Source organism: Sinocyclocheilus grahami, unplaced genomic scaffold (genome assembly GCF_001515645.1).
Source record: "Sinocyclocheilus grahami isolate Dianchi unplaced genomic scaffold, SAMN03320097.WGS_v1.1 scaffold453.1, whole genome shotgun sequence".
In the NCBI taxonomy this organism is placed as follows: domain Eukaryota; kingdom Metazoa; phylum Chordata; class Actinopteri; order Cypriniformes; family Cyprinidae; genus Sinocyclocheilus; species Sinocyclocheilus grahami.
Genome location: NW_015505632.1, coordinates 216144 through 238975, shown reverse-complemented (window position 1 = coordinate 238975; position 22832 = coordinate 216144). Strand labels below are relative to the sequence as shown.

General features: G+C 38.5%; 1 protein-coding gene across 1 annotated transcript in view; it reads left to right on the top strand.

Moving 5' to 3' along the window:
* Positions 1-235: 235 nt before the first annotated feature.
* The window catches only part of rhobtb4 (Rho related BTB domain containing 4), a 39793-nt gene continuing 17196 nt past the window's right edge, over positions 236-22832 (top strand). The window contains exons 1-4 of the mRNA XM_016234471.1: positions 236-527; positions 16160-16361; positions 17831-17934; positions 21743-21928. Coding sequence (XP_016089957.1) covers positions 499-527; positions 16160-16361; positions 17831-17934; positions 21743-21928 — 521 coding nt within the window. The 5' untranslated portion in view covers positions 236-498. The remainder of the gene's footprint in view (positions 528-16159; positions 16362-17830; positions 17935-21742; positions 21929-22832) is intronic.

The following is a 22832-nucleotide window of genomic DNA, read 5'->3' as shown; positions in this document are numbered from 1 at the left end:
TTTGAGTCTAAACAAATGACTGGTAGGTTGTGGGTTAACGGGCCGAGTTTTCCAGACGGGGCGGGGCCATCGGCTGCGATGAATTTGATTGGCTGCCAGTCACAGTTACACGGATTCGGGGTGAGTTCAGTTTTCGTGACGCACGTGGAGGGGCGTGTCATTGGCGAAATCAGCTGTAGAAACAATAACACACCAACGAACGCCCCAAAATGAGAGCTTACCTATAAATGTCAGTCATTTCAGGAAAAGAGGTATCGTTGAGAGAGCGAGGGATAGATGTAGCACACTTAACGGTTGAGGTTCTTCACTGCATTCTGCAAACTTGTTTCAGGGGATCTCTTTTAGCTCTGCAGGGGAGGCGAGTGTGAAGATGCTGCCTTTGTGTTGAACACAAAACAGTCGCGAGTTTTCCAGAGACGTCTCAGTCATTTAACGGTTTTATTTGATCTCCTGCACCCGGTTTAACGGGAGCCAGGGGGGAATCACTCGAGGACTGGCATGTGGGTCAATTCTGGAAGCGTCGGAAGGTAGGGTGGCGAAATTGCACTTTGTTTCACCACGCGACAGTCGTGCAGCATTTGTCTGCGGATTCTCAATTACTGTTGCATTCTTACACTCAGCACTGCATCAAAAACGACTTGTAAAAACACACAGTCACACATTAACCACCGCCCATCCTAAACGCTTGATGTTGGAAACGTATGGCAAGCCGGTCTAACATGTATTCACTCTAATAATTCTCATTCATTCATATACTAGTACTGATTAGTATCTGTTCAGTTAGTCACTACTCGTGTATTTCAATGTTAGACTTTTCTGCTAGTCACTGTCCCACCAGTGACAAGTAAATGTTGCTTTGTTGCTAGTAATTAATTTCACAGTGTGGTTAATCTGTATCAACTATTCACTTCTTACTAGTTATGCTTTTTTTCTATGTCTACTCACCTTGTTTATTACACAGTAATATCTATCTCGATTTCTTGCTATTAACATTTTGTATTTTACTAATCACAGTTGCTTTTTTTTAGAATTGATAGCATGAATTACAGTATTGCTGTAGTTCAATAAAAGCACTTCATATAAGATTACAAGTGTTACCAGCAACAATTATAATGCATCCCAGTAGGGCTGTCAAAATGGCTGAAAAACTAAATTCGAATTTTGCACTTAAATAATATCAATATTCAAATTGTATTCAAAGTTAAAAAGCATGATTTCAGTTAGGGTGGGGGGGCTTTTGGCTTCTCTCCTGTAATAAAATAACACGACCATCTTCAAAAAAAAGTGCAGTGTGTTTAAAATAATGTGTATAAACTAGGGCTGTCAATCAGTTAAAATATTTAATCAAGATTAATCGCATGATTGCCATGAGTTAACTTGTGATTAATCACAACTTAATGTTTATTATTAGTGAAACCAAAGTCAACATAGAGCATGAAGACTAGACATGTTTCATAGGTCATAGATGTTTTTCAAAGAACTTGTTCATGTCTATTAGACACTTGAAAAAAGAACATAGAAATACCAGGTTCCTATTACTTCTCTTTATTTGCACTGAGCAATTTACTTACACAAGCCTGTTTACATTTTCGCATGACAAGGACAGCTCACTTCTTCTGAACATGCTGTACATTTATTATTTATTATTACATTTGTTTGCCTCTCTGTGCCCACATACTGTATTTTGATGCAGCTAAATTCTCAATAAAACTGTCATTGTCAGACAACGGAATGAATATGAAATAGTGACTGAAACGCGACCCATTAAGACTACATAACCATAACCAGCTCTCCCTTCCAAGATGTTCATCTGCACAAAATTTATAATCGAGCCGTCGTCTGATGTAGAGGTCGACCGATTGATCGGCTGATTTTTGGCATTTTTAAATTAATTGCCATTGACCTAATGTGCTGCAAATTAGGCCGATTTATAGGCAGGTGCATCTGCGGGCAGCTAAGCGTTGTTGCGGAACTCCCTGTGAGGCTGCGTGAGACGGAGCAGCTCACACTCTGCAGCCGAGGCTTGTTCATACACAGCTTCAGCTAATGGCAGGGCAAAACAGACCGTTTCGAAAGCGGAATTACATTTTACCTTACTAGAATTGATGCCGGAAAGTTATCATATTCATAAGTGCAACAAGTCATTTGCATGTGAAAGTAGAAACACGTTCAATTCAGACGAAACTTCTGGGCGGATTACAAAGTGCACGTTAACTTTCCTCATGAAATGTGTGTGTGGGTCCGACAATAGCCGCCACGATGTCATCACTCGTGGCCAGCGCACTCTTAAGCAATTATGAGCAGCAGGCTGTGTAATATGTGTGAGAGCTTTTATTTTTGTTATCACTATGGCCATTTGACTAATAGCAGTGTCCAGTGTTTTCTATACATTGAGTTATTTGTGGCGGCTCATCACAATATCAAAACTGACCACCACATATAGATTTTCCATGCATCTGCGGGCAGCTAAGCGTTGTTGCGGAACTCCCTGTGAGGCTGCGTGAGACGGAGCAGCTCACACTCTGCAGCCGAGGCTTGTTCATACACAGCTTCAGCTAATGGCAGGGCAAAACAGACCGTTTCGAAAGCGGAATTACATTTTACCTTACTAGAATTGATGCCGGAAAGTTATCATATTCATAAGTGCAACAAGTCATTTGCATGTGAAAGTAGAAACACGTTCAATTCAGACGAAACTTCTGGGCGGATTACAAAGTGCACGTTAACTTTCCTCATGAAATGTGTGTGTGGGTCCGACAATAGCCGCCACGATGTCATCACTCGTGGCCAGCGCACTCTTAAGCAATTATGAGCAGCAGGCTGTGTAATATGTGTGAGAGCTTTTATTTTTGTTATCACTATGGCCATTTGACTAATAGCAGTGTCCAGTGTTTTCTATACATTGAGTTATTTGTGGCGGCTCATCACAATATCAAAACTGACCACCACATATAGATTTTCCAAAAGGCTTATACTTCGCTGAATAAAATGAGCGCTTCACATTTCAAAATTAAAATACAGCGCGGGTGTTTTTAAATGAATGTATCTTTAAAAAGAGCCGACTGTCTTCAGAAAAGCTTCAATGTCATTTTCATTTAGTCTTTCCTGTAATGCCTGATAAAGTAGCATTTGTGAGCGCAATGCTGATTTGATTACAGCCGTTACTGGGGAAACCGCTATATCTCTCACTCCAGCAGCGCCTCCTGCTGGCAGATAATTAATTTGCAGTCTGTGGGAAACACTGGTGTCTGTCAGCAAACATAAACAAAAAGCATGCTTCAGAACTGTTTTGAGAAGGTGCTTAAGTTTTGAGCCATGTATTATTAATCTAAATTGGGCTACTACTACTATTACTATCTTGTACCCTGCAATAATCATTTGCTCAAACTCACTTTTATGAGACGAATGGGAGAAAAAAAAGAAAACCGGCCAGACATATCGGCCAAAAAAATCGGCCATCGGCTGCCCTGATTTCTAAATATCGGCATCGGCCAGTGAAAATCCCATATCGGTTGACCTCCAGTCTGATTAAATCAAATACCCATAAGTTAAAGACAATAGCTGTGCTGCGATTTCACCTATACTTGCATGTACAATTAGAGAAGCAACATAATGTGTTTTAGCTGAAAGCGCTGCTCCTCTCAGCCACTCGCGGAACAGAGCAGACGCAGAGAAAGAGGTGTGTGCACTGCGGTAAAGACCTTGCGCTCGTGCGGCAGTACTGGTGAGTCTCAGAAACTAAATAAGGTTTGGGCAAACCCTAAAGATTTATCGCTAGGCATTAAAAAAAAAAAAGTCGCTAAAGGATTCTGAAAAGTCGCTAAATCTAGCGGCAAAGTCGCAACGTTGGCAACACTGTGCATCTCCATTTCTCCAACTACGGGTTAGGCCACGGGTCAAACAGAAAATGCGCGCTGTGTTAATCGCGCGTTCATAAAATTAGTGCCGTTAAAATTAATTTGTGTTACCGCGTTAACGTGTTAGTTTTGACAGCCCTAGTATAAACCAAATATAAGTTGTTGTAAAGTTGCTTAAACAATCAGAAACAAAACAGCATAATATATGTATAGTTTAATACAAAGGACTGAAAACTAATCACAAAGAGTTTTTTTTTTCATTTAAAAACATGAGATGAAGTGGGATGGGGAAAAACCACCATAAAGTCTCGAGACGTGTTTTTTAAAAAGTTGAACTGTGCAGACGCAAGTGCAACGGTAATAGATGTCCCTATAGAAAATTTTATAAATATGTGCTCTGTGTGAATGACTTTTTTGCCGTAGATCTTCTCTGCATTGATGTTCTCTTTGTCCGCAGTATTTTGAATGAGCAGCGCCGCATCTAGTGGATTCAACTGGATAGACTAACAAAAGCATTAAAATGCAATGACACCTACATTGTCATCACATCTCATGTTCCACTGATAAGGCTGCCTGACTTACACCTAAAATTCAAATGCAACGTTTTTGCATTAGATTGTGGATTTTTATTTTGAATTCGACAAATATTCGAAATTCGAAATTTAATTTGACAGCCCTACATCCCAGTGTCCAGTAAATTCATGCTAGGTTGTCTTCAGTTAGTACTAGTCAGTCTAAACTACTGGAACACATACTTGCACCTAATGAGTATTTACTAGTAAAGCTGGAATAGGTAACACAGTAGGTCATATCTGAACCACAAACTCCTATTCAACTAATTTTCCAATGTGGACGCAAGCTTTTTTCCTATAAATGTGCGACCCTTTACCCACTACAGAATAACATTGGAGTAAAACAAATTTAGTTAAATTATTGTATAGGATTACAATAATATATATTATTCATTACAGCGAGGTGGTCTTTCTGCTGGACCTTAGGCCTGTCGCACCTCCTACGGTGCCTATGGTGGACTATGCATGGCAGGGGCGTCCTCTTCCCTGAGGCAGGCCTAAACCTGACCACATACCACGTGGTTTTCTGCAGGGTCTTCAGCTGGGAACCACCGCTCATTGACGTTTCGCCCCTTAACCCAGAACGTCTCCTGGTGGCGGGGCAGTGAACAGGGAGGTCTCCCTGACACCCCCTGCAGCAAAACCTAATTCGATGTTACTCCCCAAGCCTTGTCTCGTCGTTTCAGCCAGAGCCAGTGGCTTGCTTTCGCCGCTTCCTCAGAGAGCTCTTTGGTGGATCTGCTCAGTGTGGCTCCCCGTAGTCCCAGGTCCTTGAGGATCAGCTCATCCAGCCTTTTAAGCAGCCTGGTTGTACATGGGGTGGTTCGTAGCAGACAGGTGATGTCGTCCATATAACTCCTTAGGGGCGGGAGCCTCTGACCTGCAGGCAGCCGGACCCCACCCACCACCTGCCTTGCCCCGATCAGGATGACCTCAAACGCTGCCACGAAGAGGATGGGAGAAATGGAGCATCCCATTGCGATCCCTACTTCCAGTTGTTGCCAACCAGTGATGACTTTCTTCAGTGCAAAGCACATGTGCATGTCCTGGTAGTAGTTCATGATCATGGTCCTGATGTTGTCTGGGATGTAGAAGAATTCCAAAGCATAGGCTATGAGCAGGTGTGGCACTGACCCATAGGCATTGGCTAGGTCTAGCCATATGACGTGCAGATCTTTCTTCTCCCTCTTAGTGGTCTGATAGAAATAGAATGATTACAAATACCAGCTGCATAACAGTCTGTTATGTACCGCTAAAGTAACTGTCAGCGAAAAATGGCAGCACCTGCTCTTAAATTAAAATTAAAATATCATCAGTGGAGCACGAGATGATGATGTAAGTGACGTTGTTGCATTTAATGTTTTATTAGTCTAGCCCACGAGACGCGCAGTTGCTGCATTATGCATTCAAAATATTATAGAAATATAGAAGCTCAATGCGGAGAAGATCTTGATTAGGTTAAAACCGAAACCAAGCTATTCACACAGAACGCATATTAAGCACATTTTTTTAGATGGACAAATATGACTGCTACACTCGCGTCTCACACAAGAGATGTAGCCATGCAAAGTTAAACCAGTTTAAACTTTTAGAAAACACGTCACAAATTTGTGGAGGTTTATTCCTTCTCACTGCATCTCATATGTCTTTAAAGGCAATCTGAGTGAATGGCGCTTCGGCTCTTTGGATTAAGCAATGCATAAATACATGATGCTATTTTGTTCATAATTGTTTATGCAAGTTACGAAATTATATTTGATTTTTATGAGTTAATGTAGACATAATGCACGTTTTTTTTACTTATTTCCTTGCGTTGACAATTTAAATGTGCTGCATTATTTTGCTCATTGCGCCCTCCTGTGGCCTCGGGAGACAAGACAAAAATTTCCTTAAAGGTGTCATATGATGCGATTTCAATTTTTCCTTTCTCTTTGGAGTGTTACAAGCTCTTGGTGCATAAAGAAGATCTGTAAAGTTGCAAAGACTAAAGTCTCAAATCCAAAGATATATTCTTTATAAAAGTTAAGAGACAACCACGCCTACCTAAAACAGCTCATTCTAACACGCCCCCACATGTCTACGTCACGACGTGGGAAGATTTGCATAACGCCACACAAATGTTCACCAAAGAAAGAAGGCATAACTTTTATTCTCGCTGTATAAAAGCCAGATCGGCTTTCACCGTGGACAAAGCGGAGTCCAGCCCGGGGTCGTCACATGTGGTTGCCGCAAGCCCGCCGGCCGCGCCTTCGTCGAATCCGCCGGCCACCGCTCACTCAATCCTGCCGTGTGTGACGCTGTGTGTTACATTTTGAAAGCGAAAGTACTTTGTTTGGCCTTCCAAAAGAGGACACGACTAGACATCAGTGGTTAAGTTGTATTTACAACACTGTTCCAGAACAGTTTAACCCAAATATTCAGATGTGTGCAGCGCATTTTATGGAGGACTGTTTCCTGGCAGAGTAGACTACAATGCCGGCTGTTCTGACTCACAGTCTGTAAGTAAGTTTTTATATTTAAAGAATTTGCCACTGATGATTCAAACACGAGTTTTGAGCAGTGTAGAGTAGCGCTTGTTGTTTGTCATTTCTCCGATCACAAATGCAGACATGGTTTTATGTTTACGCGGCGCGATGCAACGTAACGTGTAAAAAGACAGTATATGTCATTATAATCCGTAATTATGTACCCACTGGATGCAACAAATGCCTCATTTATAATGAGTTTGAATGATTTTGTCTCGTCGCTCTGGCCAGGACACAGCATCACAATATGGTAAGGGGTGTAACATTTCTGTCACACGCTTGAGGTATTCGGCCAATCACAATGCACTGGATAGCTGGCCAATCAGAGCACACCTCGTTTTTCAGACCGATGAGCTTTGTAAAAATCGACGCGTTTCAGAAAGGTGGGGCATAGAAGAGAAACAATAATGTACAGTATGTGGAAAATAATGGGTTTTTTGAACCTTAAACCGCATAAACACATTTCATTACACCAAATACACCAGATAATGTTCTTTTTAGCAACATCATATGACCCCTTTAAGACCTATTTAATCTGCATATAAAACATTAGAAATTTGATATTTGTTTAATTTTTATTGTGTGTTTGACTGTTAAAATTGGGTTAATAAAAGGTTATAAAAAATTTAAATAATTATCGATACCGAACGATATGAAACATTATATCGTTGATACATTTTTTAGCTATATCGCCCACTATGATAAATTGACAAAAATTTGCAATTTGTTTCCAGTAACAGTGTTATAGTTATTTGTCTCTGCTGGCATAGTAACATAGAATACTTGTTGCTGTTGGGATGATGAATAGTTTCTAATAAAATTGAAAAACGTTGCAGTCACTAGTGGATTAAGTACTAATAACATTAGTATAACAATAGATACTGGTCTTAAGGAATAAATGATAAAATGGCTTGCCATAAGAAGCATGTCTTTGTATCACGTAGCGGTTGCTGCAACTCGCCACCTCTTTTTTTTGGCCAGTTTGTTGCTATGCTTCCTCTCAGTCTTCATAGAATCGTTTTTTTCCCCTGTGTGTGTATGATTTCATTTCCCACTGCACACTTTGATTCGGTGGAGAGCATGGGCTTGGCTCACCTTTTCTTGCATCTTTTTCTCTCTGTATTATATGAACTCACATTTCATTCACTGGCAGTCCGTTTCCTCTTAAAGCGAGAAATCCTCTTACTGAGAGAATTCACCACTGGTTTATGTTTCTCAATGAAGCTCATTCTGAATGGGTGCTGAATTAGGGCTTCTTAGAAGTATGAATTGGGGTTTGTCAATGGCAGCCCCTACACGTTTAACACAATGCCTTTACACCTGATCTAATTGCAGGAAATATCTTGAGCATTTGAATTCTCCTAAATTCCACCATGGTGCAAGTTTTTATTGTTTGTTTCTTTGTAGGCATGAGCCAAGCTCTCCCGCTAATGCTATTGTGAGATCTTACTGACTCTTTGTCCATTATAATCAAGGGATAAAGTGAAGCGTTTTAGTCTTTTGCTGATTCAGCAATCATTGTTTTATGATGTGACTGTTATATTGTTCAAACATTACATGTCAGCAATAAACTGCTGCTACACACTCATTACGTACTGCAGTGAACATCCTGCTCTGTCATGCTGTTCAGTACTTGATAAGACAATTGTAGTGTGCTTTCTCTTTTGCTGTGACTCACATTCATTATTACAACTTGTAACCAGCTGTTTTCATATGCTTAACTTATCTGACAATATTTGATCAGAGTGACATGTGTTGATAAACATAATACAAATATAAATGCTAAGCAATCATCCATAGCAAAAGTGATCTCAGATAAACCACCACTATCAACACTGTTTGAAAACATTCACTTCAGCGGGTCCATTGAGAGCTGAAGCCTTAGCTTTTTCCATGGCTGATTTTAATGAGTCTCTCATTGCTGAGTTTGGTCTCAAGAGTAAAGGTATGGTTATATTTATAGTGCACATGACAGCTAAGGTCCATAGGACTCATGACGCTGTAGTCCATGTGGGCCACTGTGCTAAATAGTTAAACTCTTGCTTAAGACTTAATTTGTGGGTCACTTTGTTATGAATCATCTTGACTTTTGCACGTCTCGCTGTGTAATTACAGTAAATTGTTGTTCTTGCTGACATGACCGTATAGCATGAACAGCATAAGTGTGAGTAGACTGCAGTTGCAATCAGTTCAAGGATCATGGGAAAATACCAGCAGATGGTATATATTGCGCCCAAAAAGTTTTTGGACACTTTTGGACATTTAATTCCAACTAATATAACAAAATATTAGATGACTAAATATCAAACCATGTGGCTTGTGTAAAAAAATATGCAGTTTTTTATTCTGAGCCATACTTGTAACCAACTGGTTTTAAAGGGGATTTTTAATATATGTATGAAGTCAGTTCTCCACAAGTTCACCCAGATCTCCGAGCAGAGCAGAGTATCCACAGGTGTAGTTCAATGTGCCCTAAGTTCAAGTGGACTTGGAAGTATCACAATGATGAAAGTATAATTAATATATTATATATCTATAAATATACTGTATATAATATATAGGGATCCGTGAGCAAAAACCCTGTAATTAATTATAATGAAATATTATGCAAGTTATTTTTAATTTTACATGCTGTTTTTTAATCAGTTTAAAGGTGTGATGTACGAAACAGCTGACAGACAACAAGTGTAAAGTTAATCACTTGATTTTCACACTTTGCTTTATATAACACAAACATTTAGTTTTGACACCACATATATAGAAATGAATAATTTGCAGCATTTTGAATTTAGTTATTTGGATTTATTGTCCATAATATAAACCTTTAAATTTTTTTATTTTTTAGGCTACTTCTGTGTCATGTTTCTGACTTGAATGGGTGACATGTTGTAATAAGGAATGCCTGACCCAAGTGCACTTAATCATTTGAAACCTAACAAACTAGTTTTTGTCTAATGTTTTGCTATAAAATTTGTATATGTGGTATATTTCTTTTAAATAATTTCTGCTTGGTTTGTTATTTTGTTATAAAATGCAAAGACATTCATACATTAAATGTGACTTAAGCATCCAGTCAGTCACTTTTTGTCACCACTGCATGTGAAGTAAATAAAACGCCCTTAATGTGTTTCACTGAAACCGCTATCGGACATGCTGACACAGTAGTAGCTCTCCCAGTGTTTCAGTGGTTAATTCCTCTGTTACTCCCCAGGGACTGATGGCATTGAGGAGAAGGATCTAACTCATTCTCTGATCCGGAGGACTCAGCACTGAACGACTTTGTGGCCCAGCTATAAAATGGGATCGATCCACTAAACGACTTTGACTCTTTGCAGTTCAGAGGCATGTTGAGTAAGACACTCCAAGGTGCTACGCTGCGGTGGTGCATTGGTTAGCTCAGTGTTTACCAGAGAACAGTATTTTGGAACGGTTGGGAAATACTGTGTCAAATCTGGTGCGCAGCAACACGCTGCTCTACATTAACTTGTTTACTGGCAGCAGGCAGGAGACCACCGTGTTACATAAGTCGTCTACGCTCATGGCAGAGCCTGTCTTTGCATGTCCCCTCTATAAATGCTTATAAATATGCCTTTATAAACACCCATGCAGACACGCTCAGGGGCAAAACACTTGGCATGAAGCATTGGCGGAAACTACAGAAATTAGGTCACTATGACAGGCAGGGGGTTAACATCCAGTGTGTGTGTTTATACGGTTAGGGTTGATTTAGTGTGTATATTTGGATATTTTCTTTTTTTTTTCAGTGTTTCAAGAAAAGGGTTTGCAGGTACTCTCTAAGAGCAAGGGTTAGTCGTGAATTCTGGTTATGTGACAGCAGAGAGAGCAGCCTTTGCCACTGGATCTGTTATGTAACACACACATACAGTGCAGGAGGGGTGAGCAAGTCTCTGTTGCCCGGCTGTCTAGAAAGACAGATGTACAGAGAGGGAAAGGACAGTCAAACTTACTGAAAAATAGTTTTTTTTATCTGGTGCGCAGCAACACGCTGCTCTACATTAACTTGTTTACTGGCAGCAGGCAGGAGACCACCGCGTTACATAAGTCGTCTACGCTCATGGCAGAGCCTGTCTTTGCATGTCCCCTCTATAAATGCTTATAAATATGCCTTTATAAACACCCATGCAGACACGCTCAGGGGCAAAACACTTGGCATGAAGCATTGGCGGAAACTACAGAAATTAGGTCACTATGACAGGCAGGGGTTAACATCCAGTGTGTGTGTTTATACGGTTAGGGTTGATTTAGTGTGTATATTTGGATATTTTCTTTTTTTTTTCAGTGTTTCAAGAAAAGGGTTTGCAGGTACTCTCTAAGAGCAAGGGTTAGTCGTGAATTCTGGTTATGTGACAGCAGAGAGAGCAGCCTTTGCCACTGGATCTGTTATGTAACACACACATACAGTGCAGGAGGGGTGAGCAAGTCTCTGTTGCCCGGCTGTCTAGAAAGACAGATGTACAGAGAGGGAAAGGACAGTCAAACTTACTGAAAAATAGTTTTTTTTTATTATTTATCTCATGAGGAGATCCTCAAAATATTTAGATTGAATCCATACTTCAGTTTTAGTGGTTGCCACAAGACATGTGGAGAAAGAAAGCTTGAGAGTACTATAATAAGTTATTATAGCCTAGCAAGTTTATTGTTCGTTAACTGTCATATTTGCTTGTGGGTTGTAGTTGGTCCACTTGCCATGATATTCTTCTCTCTATCTACCTACATATTCAGATACACACACACACTGAGGCTGGCAGGACTGAATACAAGCAGACGAACTGTTGTGGGGGCTGTACAGTGTTTGTGAATGGAGTGGGCGTCTGCCACGCGTCTCATCTCTCTCTTTCTTTCCCTCTCGCTCGTTCTCAGACCTTGCCTCCCACTGTCTCTATCACTGCCTGTCACTAAAACAAGTGTTAGTGTGGCACATTGCTCATCTCATTCCCCATGACAAAACACTGACTCACTCAACTGACTCTGCTAAAAGCTTCATGAGACACCATGTCTCTGGTATCATTGCTTTTATTATACACATTTTTTTGTTGTGTTTGTGTGTCACAAAAGGAAAGTGTATACTTGGTTTGTAGACATTCTCACCAAGTGTTCCTGAAAAAATGTAAATTCTGTCGTCATTTAATCACCCTCATTTTGATTAAAGGGATAGTTCACCCAAAAATGAAAATTTGATGTTTATCTGCTTACCCCCAGGGCATCCAAGATGTAGGTGACTTTGTTTCTTCAGTAGAACACAAACGAAGATTTTTAACTCAAACCGTTGCAGTCTGTCAGTCATATAATGGAAGTGAATAGGAATCACGGCTTTGAGAGTCAAAAAAACATACACAAACAAAACCAAATTAAACCCTGCGGCTCGTGACCATACACTGATGTGTAAAGACACGAAACGATTGGTCTGTGCAAGAAACTGAACAGTATTTATATCATTTTTTTACCTCTGATTCACCGCAATGTCCGAACTGTCCTGAGCACCCACTCGCGTCTTCTTCTTCTTCTTGCTTTATGGCAGATTGCAGACTTATAAGTGCATTACCGCCACCTATCTCTCAAATGAACCATTGACACTCTGTCTACAATCTCAATTAGGAGTGTCAAACATCACATTTTAATTTTTGGGTGAACTATCCCTTTAAATCATGTAAGAATTTCTTTCTTCTGTGGATCAAACTTTTTTTGTTTGTTTAATGAATATCAGTTATATTACACTTCTGTTCTTTTACTCAACAAAGCTGCATTTACTTGATTTTTACAATTTAGAATAATTAAAATAATAAATGTATTTTCAAATGTAATTTATTCCTGTGATGCAAAGCTGAATTACTCCAGTTTTCAGTGTCACACGATCCTTCAGAAATCATTATAATATGCTAATTTGGTGCTCAAGAAACATTTCTTATTATCAGTGTTGAAAATATTTGTGCTGCTTAATATTTTTGTGGAAGTGATACGTGATTCATTTTTTTCAGAATTCTTTGTTCAAGATAACATCATTTATTTGAAATAGAAATCTGTGGTAACATAAATAATTTTTTCAATAAAATATCCCTTGAATGTATAGAAGTTGATAATGTAGCTTTTTTAAACATATTCAAATAGAGTTAAATAGTGGAAACATTTTGCACAAGTCTGCACTCTCATCTCTGTACCCACCACCCTACTTTTTGCACGGTGAGAAAACATGCTCAAGTCTGTTTCTTTAAAAATTAGAGTTAGGTCTCCCCGCTAATTTGTTTTTAATCATTTTAGCATTTTTAATATGCAGTCATAATAATCTTCACCTTTATAACATCCTCTATAAATGTTGATGACTCTCACAGAACAGTTATAAAGATTACTGTTAGGTAACACAAAGATGTAGTAACATTTACAGCTCAGCTTCATCAGCCCGTTGTGCCACCATTGTTATGTAACCTATGAAAGAAGCTTCCTCTAGAGCACCCTTACCACTGACATTTCTCTGAAACCTCCTTCACTGATCCAAAACCTCAAAGCTGGCTGTTACATTCCCCTCACGAGGAATTAACTGAGGACCACTGCTCTAGATAAAACGTCTCTTGACCTATTACGGGCCGTTTTTGAGTTTGCTAATCTTGGTCAGAATTGGCACATTGCTACTCAGAATGAATTGAATGAATGAGAATCATTTTTCGACCCCAGTATGTCATTGGAGGCCAGAACTGTGTGACGTCTTTGTCAGTGGAACAATAAACAGTGGCTCCATTAATCTTTCATGAACTCTTTTTATGGAACGTTAGCTGACTTGGACAGCGGAGCTCAGGACGGCTTGTAATGTAGATAGCTGTATCACTTTAGCTGTATCAAAAGAATACACTGCTCTTAGTTGGCCAAGGGTTTTGCCTGTGTGTTTATTCAAGGAAATTCTTTATTGTTTCCAGGAAAGCTAATTGATTTGTGCGGCTCAGTACACTTTTAGTGCATTTACCAAGGGTAATTCAATCCACTTTTAAAGCCACAGAGGAGTTACGGTTCCCAAAATCATTTGTATTTAATTTCATATGGCCTCTTTTATTATAGTGGTGTGTTAATATTGATTCTTGTTTTCACATGCTTAAATTTATGTGACTCTGAAGCAAGGCAGTTCAGCTTGTCGAACAAATGTCTACATTCATTACGCAACAGAAATCTGTTATTGTTTTAGGGAAAAAAAGCAATCTCACATTGCTTGTTTTTGTTTGAACCTAAAAGAGAACTTGCTAGTTGTCATGGATATTAAGTTACAGTCATATGTGTTGGCACGCGGGTCTCCTAATGGTTTGTTTCAGCTGCATCCCTGAGCAGAGTTGTTTTTATTTTCTTCTTTTCTCTGCTGAGAGCTGCAGTCTTGATACTTTAAGTCAGTGTTTATGTGAGTGTTTGTGTTAACGCTGTTTGTTTCAGTATCCTGGGAAAAGCATGTGTATTAATGATGTCTGGTTTAGCTGTGTTCTCTCATACAAATCAACATTGAGTTAGCTTCAGGTGGATTCTTCTGAGACTTTCAAAAAAACAAAAAATGCGCTAGATGCACTTGTTCACATTGACTTTGAAACTCGAACACTTTGAAACACTGTACAGCCAAGTGCAGAACTGTGTTGGCTGTCTTTGTTGTTCCTTCCTCAGACAGAAATAGCTTTTTCTTTAAACTTTGAGCATTTGGTGAATGAGCAGTCAGTATTGATGACGCCATTCATTATTGTGGACGTTGATTTGAGTCACCACAGTGAATGGACCGAATTGAATGTTTTGTAACTCTTGTTATTATAATTTTTTTTATTCTTTCTAAGTTAAAGGGGTCATATGATGCAATTTCAAGTTTTCCTTTCTCTTTGGAGTGTTACAAGCTGATTGTGCACAGAAAAGATCCCTGAAGTTGCAAAGACTAAAGTCTCAAACCCAAAGAGATATTCTTTATCAAAGTTAAGACTCTGCCACGCCCCCCTAAAATGGCTCGTTCTAACACGCCCCCACATATCTACCTCACTATGTGGCAATATTAGCATAATGCGGCCCAAATGTGCACGCAAAGAAAGAAGGCGTGGTTTCAGTAACCGCAGTTAGTGTTGAAGCAGCCATGTCAGGGAGACGCTGTGTGTTTCTAGGCGAAAGCAAAAGCACTTTATTTGGCCTTCCGAAAGTAGATGCATTTAGGACTCTTTAAGATTACTTACAACAGAACAGCAATGCATTTTATGGACGACCGTTTCGTGAACCTAGGAGAGGAGGTAATTCTGACTTTGCTATGACAATCTGGCGCTTCTGAATCAGCTACTGTTTTGTTATTAGTTTAAGTATTTGCTATTGACTGTTCAAATGCGGAGTTTTGCGCATTGTGTGTGTGTGTGTGCGTGCGCGTGCATGCGAGAGAGAGAGAGAGAGCGTGAGCGAGCGAGCGAGAGAGAGAGAGAGAGCGCGAGAGAGAGCGAGAGAAAGAGGGTCACATCACAGTGGAGTCAACTGTCTTAACGTGACTTGTGTACTGCACACATACCAGCTTCATCACTGTGTCTGTCACGCGACTCTGTTCCCCTTTCGGGCTCTGTCTTTACATTTATTTTGAAAGATGAAGCTCGCAATTATGGTCAGGGGAGTTACATTTCCGACGAGTGCTTGCGGTGTTCGACCAATCACAATAGCGCGAGAGAGAGCGAGAGAAAGAGGGTCACATCACAGTGGAGTCAACTGTCTTAACGTGACTTGTGTACTGCACACATACCAGCTTCATCACTGTGTCTGTCACGCGACTCTGTTCCCCTTTCGGGCTCTGTCTTTACATTTATTTTGAAAGATGAAGCTCGCAATTATGGTCAGGGGAGTTACATTTCCGACGAGTGCTTGCGGTGTTCGGCCAATCACAATGCACTGGGTCAGCTGGCCAATCATAGCAGACTGCGCTTGTCGGAAGGAGGGACTATGTAGAAAACAAAGCGTTTGAGAGAGGCGGGGCATAGAGGACCTACAATAATGTACAGTATTTTTAAAATAATGTGTTTTTTGAACATTAAAGCATGTCAACATATTCTGTTACACCAAATACACCAAATAATGATCTTTAAAAAAGCTGACCCCTTTAAACATAAATGGAAATCTATTAGGAAAGTGAGTTTTGTCATGTTTTTCATCAATGCAATGATGATTATCATCACTGAAATTATCTCTCTTCTTCTCTGTCTTTCAGGGCCCTCTCCATGGATATAGACACAGATTATGAGCGACCTAATGTGGAGACCATAAAGTGTGTGGTGGTGGGTGATAACGCGGTGGGCAAGACCCGACTGATCTGTGCCCGTGCCTGCAATACCACCCTTACTCAGTACCAGCTGCTTGCCACCCACGTGCCAACTGTCTGGGCCATCGACCAATACCGTGTGTGCCAGGAGGTGGGCAGACCTTTGGCATATTGTGTACATGTTGAAGAGCACTGAGTGTTGACATAAATAATGTACATCTCATTTGCCAGAAGTCTGACATTGTAATGGAAAAGTTACAGTCAGATAGAAAAATACATATAAACATTACAGTGGAGTACAACCTGTTTAACGAGTGTATTTATATACTTTAGTTTATATAAATTAGTTAAAAAGAGGGGGGTATGTATTGGTATGTATTGTAAAATATAAGTAAATAAACAGACATACACACACACACACACATATATGTAATGTATACACTACAATTCAAAAGATTGGGATCAGAAAGATTTTTAATGTTTTTTAAAGAAGTCTCTTTTTCTCACCAAAGTTGCATTTATTTGATCAAAAATACAGAAAAAAAAATTATTTTATGAAATATTATTGCAATTTAAAATAACGGTTTACTATTTTAATATATTTTAAAACATAATTTATTCCTGTGATGCAAAGCTGAATTTTCAGCATCATTACTCCAGTCTTCAGTGTCACATGATCCTTCAGAAATAATTCTAATAAGCTGATTTATTATCAATGTTGGAAACAGTTTTTACTGCTTAATAATATTTCTTTTGGAACCTGTGGTACTTTTTTCAGGATTCCTCGATGAATAAAAAGTAAAAAAAGAACAGCATTAATTTAAAAAATAAATATTTTGTAATAATATACACTACTGTTCAAATGTTTGGGGTCAGTAATTGTTTTTCTTTTTTTTAAAGAAATTAATAATTTCTTTTAGCAAGGATGAATTAAATGAATAAAACGTGATGGTAACAAGTTATATTGTTAGAAAAGATTTATATTTTGAATAATGCTGTTCTTTTTAACTTTTTGTTCATCAAAGAATCCTGAAAAAAGTATCACAGGTTCCAAAAAAAATATTAAGCAGCACAACTGTTTCCAACATTAATAATAAATCAGCATATTGTTTATAAATTAGAATGATTTCTGAAGGATCATGTGACACTGAAGACTGGAGTAATGGATGATGAAAATTCAGCTTTGCAAATACATGAATAAATTATGTTTTACAGTATATTAAAATAGAAAACCGTTATTTTAAATTGTAATAATATTTCACAAGATTACTGTTTTTCTGTATTTTTATCAAATAAATGCAGCCTTTATAAGAAAAAGAATCGTCTTTAAAAAAACATCAAAAATCTTACTGATCCCAAACTTTTGAACAGCAGTGTATTTATACAGTAACACATTTTGTGAGATATATAATTTATTTGTATATGTATTTGTAAGTGTTGTGTGCAATTATACATATTAAACTCATTAAAACGAATATAAAATTAAATATACTAATAAAATATTTAAAATAAGAATTGTATTTAAAATTTTATTTACTTAGTATTACATTGCACAGTAGTATGAATATAATGTGTTTGCATTGGTGTACTGGTACAATTAAACAAAAGTGTTTTGTCTAGGTGCTGGAGAGGTCACGAGATGTGGTGGACGAGGTCAGTGTTTCCCTCAGGCTGTGGGACACATTTGGAGATCATCACAAAGATAGACGCTTCGCTTATGGCAGGTCAGTTACACAATATGGAGCTGGATTTGAACTCATAGTGTCATGGCATGTGTGTTAACCACTAGGCCATGGCACACTAAACCCCTTGATACACAAACACTTGACGTCCCACAATACAGTTCCTCAGATCAATCTTCCGTTTGTTCTGGTGTCTCTCCACTATTGGCTGTGGCATGTGTTGCCCTGCCAAGGTTTGGTTATTGCCCTGATCCTCCCAGCTGTGAAGGTAATGTGCTTTAAGCCTAGCCGAAGAGCACTGCGTGGAGGCTTTTATTCTCAGCGCAGCGGAGGATCAGTGGATCAGCAGTGGTGCTTTGGCTCAGGCCAGTGCAGCAGATCACAGTAGCCGCTGAGCCAAAAAGGGAGATGGGGTCAGAGAATGAGGGAGATTGACACTGTTCCTAAATTCTTACAGTGCTTCCCAGAAGTATTTGGACATCTAAGTCACACTTCAAATATAGGAATCTCGTTGCATTAAATGCACAATATCAAATGACATGGCATCTGCAAACAAATTATGCTATATCTGATGCAATTAGAGTAATTTTTAAATACTTTTTAGTAGAGATGCACAAGTATCGGTATCGAGCCCAATACTGAGCTCCTGTACTCGTATTCGTACTCGTTAAAATGCCCCGATACCAAACGCTGATACCACACAGCATGTGATAAGTGCCATATTCAGACAAAGAAACCCTGACAACAGACAGCAGAATGGAGTTATTAGAGATTAAGGATGTCTACGAAGTATATGTATGCAATGAATATAAAACATTCAGTATTAATGCCTGTATAGCTGATTTGCGCCAGCTGGTAGGCAAAGCATGCTGAGTGGATTGAGCGTGCGGCGGCGCAGATGTGCGAGCTTGTCGAGTGAATATCCCTTTCTCACAGACATCACTGGAAAGTTTGTAGTTCGGTCGGATATGTCAAAAAGAAGTAAGTAAAACAATGCACAAGTTACTTAATGGTAGGGAGGGAGGGAGGGAGAGAGAGAGAGAGTGCGCGCACTTCTGTTGTGTGATCTTTATTGATGTTTGCTCACTTAGCATGCATCATTTGGATTAAAACTAAATCGTAAATATAAGACAATTTATAGGGGCATTCATTATACATACTCTTTTGGTTTCTGTATCCAATGTTTAAAAAATTTACAAATGCAATGAAAATATTGGTATCGGTACTCGGTATCGGCAAGTACCAAAAATAAAAGTATCGTATCGGGCGAGTACTGGAAAAAGTGTATCGGTGCATCCCTACTTTTTAGCAGATGTATGAGATTCCCTCAAATACATTTTTCTTAATCATAAGTGTTTTTCAGTAAATGCTATTAACCTGTGGCATTTTGTGTTACCAGCTCAGATCTTTGACCACACAAAATACCCACACATCAGATAAACTACCATTTAAAGGTTTGCGTAAAATGTCTTAATGTTTTTGAAAAAAGCAGCCATTGCTCCATTCTTCAGTGTCACATGATCTTTCAGAAATCATTCTAATATGCTGATTTGCTAATTTTTATTATGATCATTGTTAAAAACAGTTGTGCTGTTTTACATATTTGTGGTTTGATGAACTTTTGATGAATAAAAAGTTTAAAAGCACAGCATTTATTTGATATAGAAATCTTTTGTATAATGTCTTTACTGTCACTTTTGATCAATTTATTGCATCCTTGCTGAATAAAAGTATTCATTTCAATCTTACTGACACCAAACTTTTGAACAGCAGTGTACTTGGTAGACTAAGAGGTCCTGACAACTAAGGTTTTGATTATATAATTCATCCAATAATTTAACAATGTAATAGCATTGTGAATTTGGTGTGTTTGTAGTATGTACTTGTGTGGCAGACAGAGAGAAAGAGAGCGGAAGACAGAGAAATCTGTGTGAATGAATCCACAGGATGTGTGTCTGTGAGATCAGACAAGTCCAGTGTGTGTGCACAGTACTGAGGCAGATGCAGTCAGCTGATAAAGCACTATTAATGGTGGTGCCCTGTTATGGAAACACAAAATCGGGTGACCTTCACCCCTGGTGTCTATTACTTAAGCTAAATACACACCCACACAGACACATTTAACGTTTCTTGAAAATGTTCATCAAAGCCTAGCTGAGGCCATTAATTATTTGTGAACGGGAATTGACAAAACACATTGTGAAACTTATTTAGAAATCCCTGGAGGAACCATGACTCAGCGGGGAAGCCCTGCTCCCATGGGCTAACACATATTTATACATAAATATATGCATTATGCATGCATATATACAAAAAGGTCATTTTGAACAGATTGGTAAATCAGTGGTAAATTACCGTGTTATACCATCAGTGTACTATGCTTTTTGTCTTCTTTGTTGTTCTCAGAATGTTTAGACTTATTTATATATTTAAATATGTGTCTGTGATCAAGACACTGTTTACACTAGTGTAGTCAAGCAGACACGCAGTCAGGAGTTTGAACTTAGACATGCTCTACATATCTCTACAGAACACCACACGCACTGATTACATAACACAGTCCTTTATGACCCTCAGCACTCGCTTCTACAGCACAAGTGGTTATTATTCACTGAGAGATGGTGAATGGTTGTGGATAGATTTGCAAATGTGTTAGTCTGTGTTTTGTTATTTTATTTGCCTTAACTCTGACCCATTTCCACATATTCTTGCAAACATTCCTATTCCCACATACACACACCAGCAGAAACACAGACACTGGGATGTCGACTTTGACCCCTGGAGACTGTAGGTTTATTTGCACATATACTTTAGTGTGTCTTAGTTTAGTAAAGAGACTTAAGGCCCATTCACATTAAGCATGATAACTATAACAATAAAGATATCGTTTTAAAAATGGTTCTGAGAATAGCAGAGTCCACATCACAACTAGAGGAACGATATCATTGGAATCGCTTTCATAATGTTTTCAAAAACATGGGAATGGGCAAATATGGGCAATCCTATTGCAATGCTAACATTACCATACATGGAAAAAATCAAATATTTCCAAAGGAAGTAAACATGTTATAATGGTCCACTTTGGTAATTGTATGTTTTCAGGAAATTCCTTTGTTTAATCATCACACATGAGGTGTTTGCCAATAATAAAACAATTTTTTCGAGAAAGTACCTCTAGATTTTCACTTTATTTGTCAATAAGTATTTTCTAGAAAGATTATAACTTTAGAAAATATCTTAGAAATGTTGTCTGAGAAACATTGGCTGTCATATTATATCTATAAACATGCACATGAGCACCATGTAAATGCATAACTGTGATAAAATCTGCTAGACCAAGTCTGTTTACATTTCAACAACAATGCGGTGCTCCATTAGTCATTCTTGTGTTTGCTGGTCTCACATGATGAGCTTGTGAGTGCAGCTGTGAAATATGACATGCTCGGACATCTCGCTATTATACGACCAGCGCTGGTTATTGAGTCAGACGAGATGCTTTAATGACTTGCACAACCTTATATGCTCACACATTCACTGGAAGAGCACACATGCATTAATACACACACAATCTAACAATCATTAATATATTTGGCTGCTCGCTCACTCACTGTTTCTTTATGAAGTTTGTTCATGCCTCTGGGAAAATGGTCTTAGCACGGTTTTCATTTCACGAAAGACTGATTATGATTATTTGTTGCATTTCACAGTTTTTATTCCAAAAACAGTGATTCACTGTCCACTCTGTGTAGGATGATTAGTGTCCAGGGTTTGCCAATTTCCTGCCTATTACATGATTTCTTCGGATGTATTCTCTTAAAATAAACCGATTTCTTTCTCTTTGTGTGTTTAGATCAGATGTGGTAGTGCTGTGCTTCTCTTTGGCCAATCCGAACTCCCTGCGCCATGTTCGTACCATGTGGTTCCCTGAGATCAAGCACTTCTGCCCCCGCACCCCGATCATCCTGGTGGGCTGCCAGCTGGACCTGCGCTATGCTGATCTGGACGCTGTTAACAGGGCTCGCCGGCCTCTGGCCAAGTACGGACCACATCCTACACCCACTCGTAGCACATATTCTGTTATTAAACTTCAGCATGAAAAGTTTTCAGGGGCTTCCGTTTTGCGAGGGTTATTGTATTGTTATTGTGCTTTTACGTTTGTAGTCAGTTTTGCAAATGTAATTTATTTTAGCTGTTAGAAATTTTCTGTGTTTATTGTTAATAATGGATTTGAGGACATAGTAATTCATTTAGGTTTATATGTGAACAAACATTTTTATTTTGAAGTGAAAAGTTCAAGATAGACCCTCAGAATTGGGACAAAAGTCTCCCAGCGGCATGTTGCTGCTGCTGTTTGTATAGTTTGTTAAATAATTATTGAAATTCATGGCAGTATTTGTAATTAGTTATTCTTTCTGTTTTAAACATCTTTGCTATTCCTCATAACTTAGGCCGATCTAAATTCATAGTCTGTTGAAGCATCCCTTTAATTAAAAATATTGGCCCTAATATCATTCAACATATATCTATAAATCAGTTTTGTAATAGTTTAGATTGACAAAATGGATACATTTACATAGAATAGAAATCTGATTATGTATTATAAATAACTTTTTTTTTAAATCTAGAAAATGAAAAAGAATCAGATATATTTTACACCATCGTTCAAGTTTAGGGTCAGTAAGAATTAATTTTTTTGATACTTTTAAAATATGAATACTTTTATTCAGCAAGGATGCATTAAATCAAAACTGATTAAATGAACTGATCTGTGTCTGAAAAGTGACAGTAAAGACTTTTATAATGTTACAAAAGATTTCTATCTACAATAAATAAACTTTCAAAAAATCCTAAAACAATGTATTACAGTTTCAACAAATATATTAAGCAGAAAAACGTTTTTTTTTTTACACTTATAATAGAGAACAGATAATAAGAAGAAA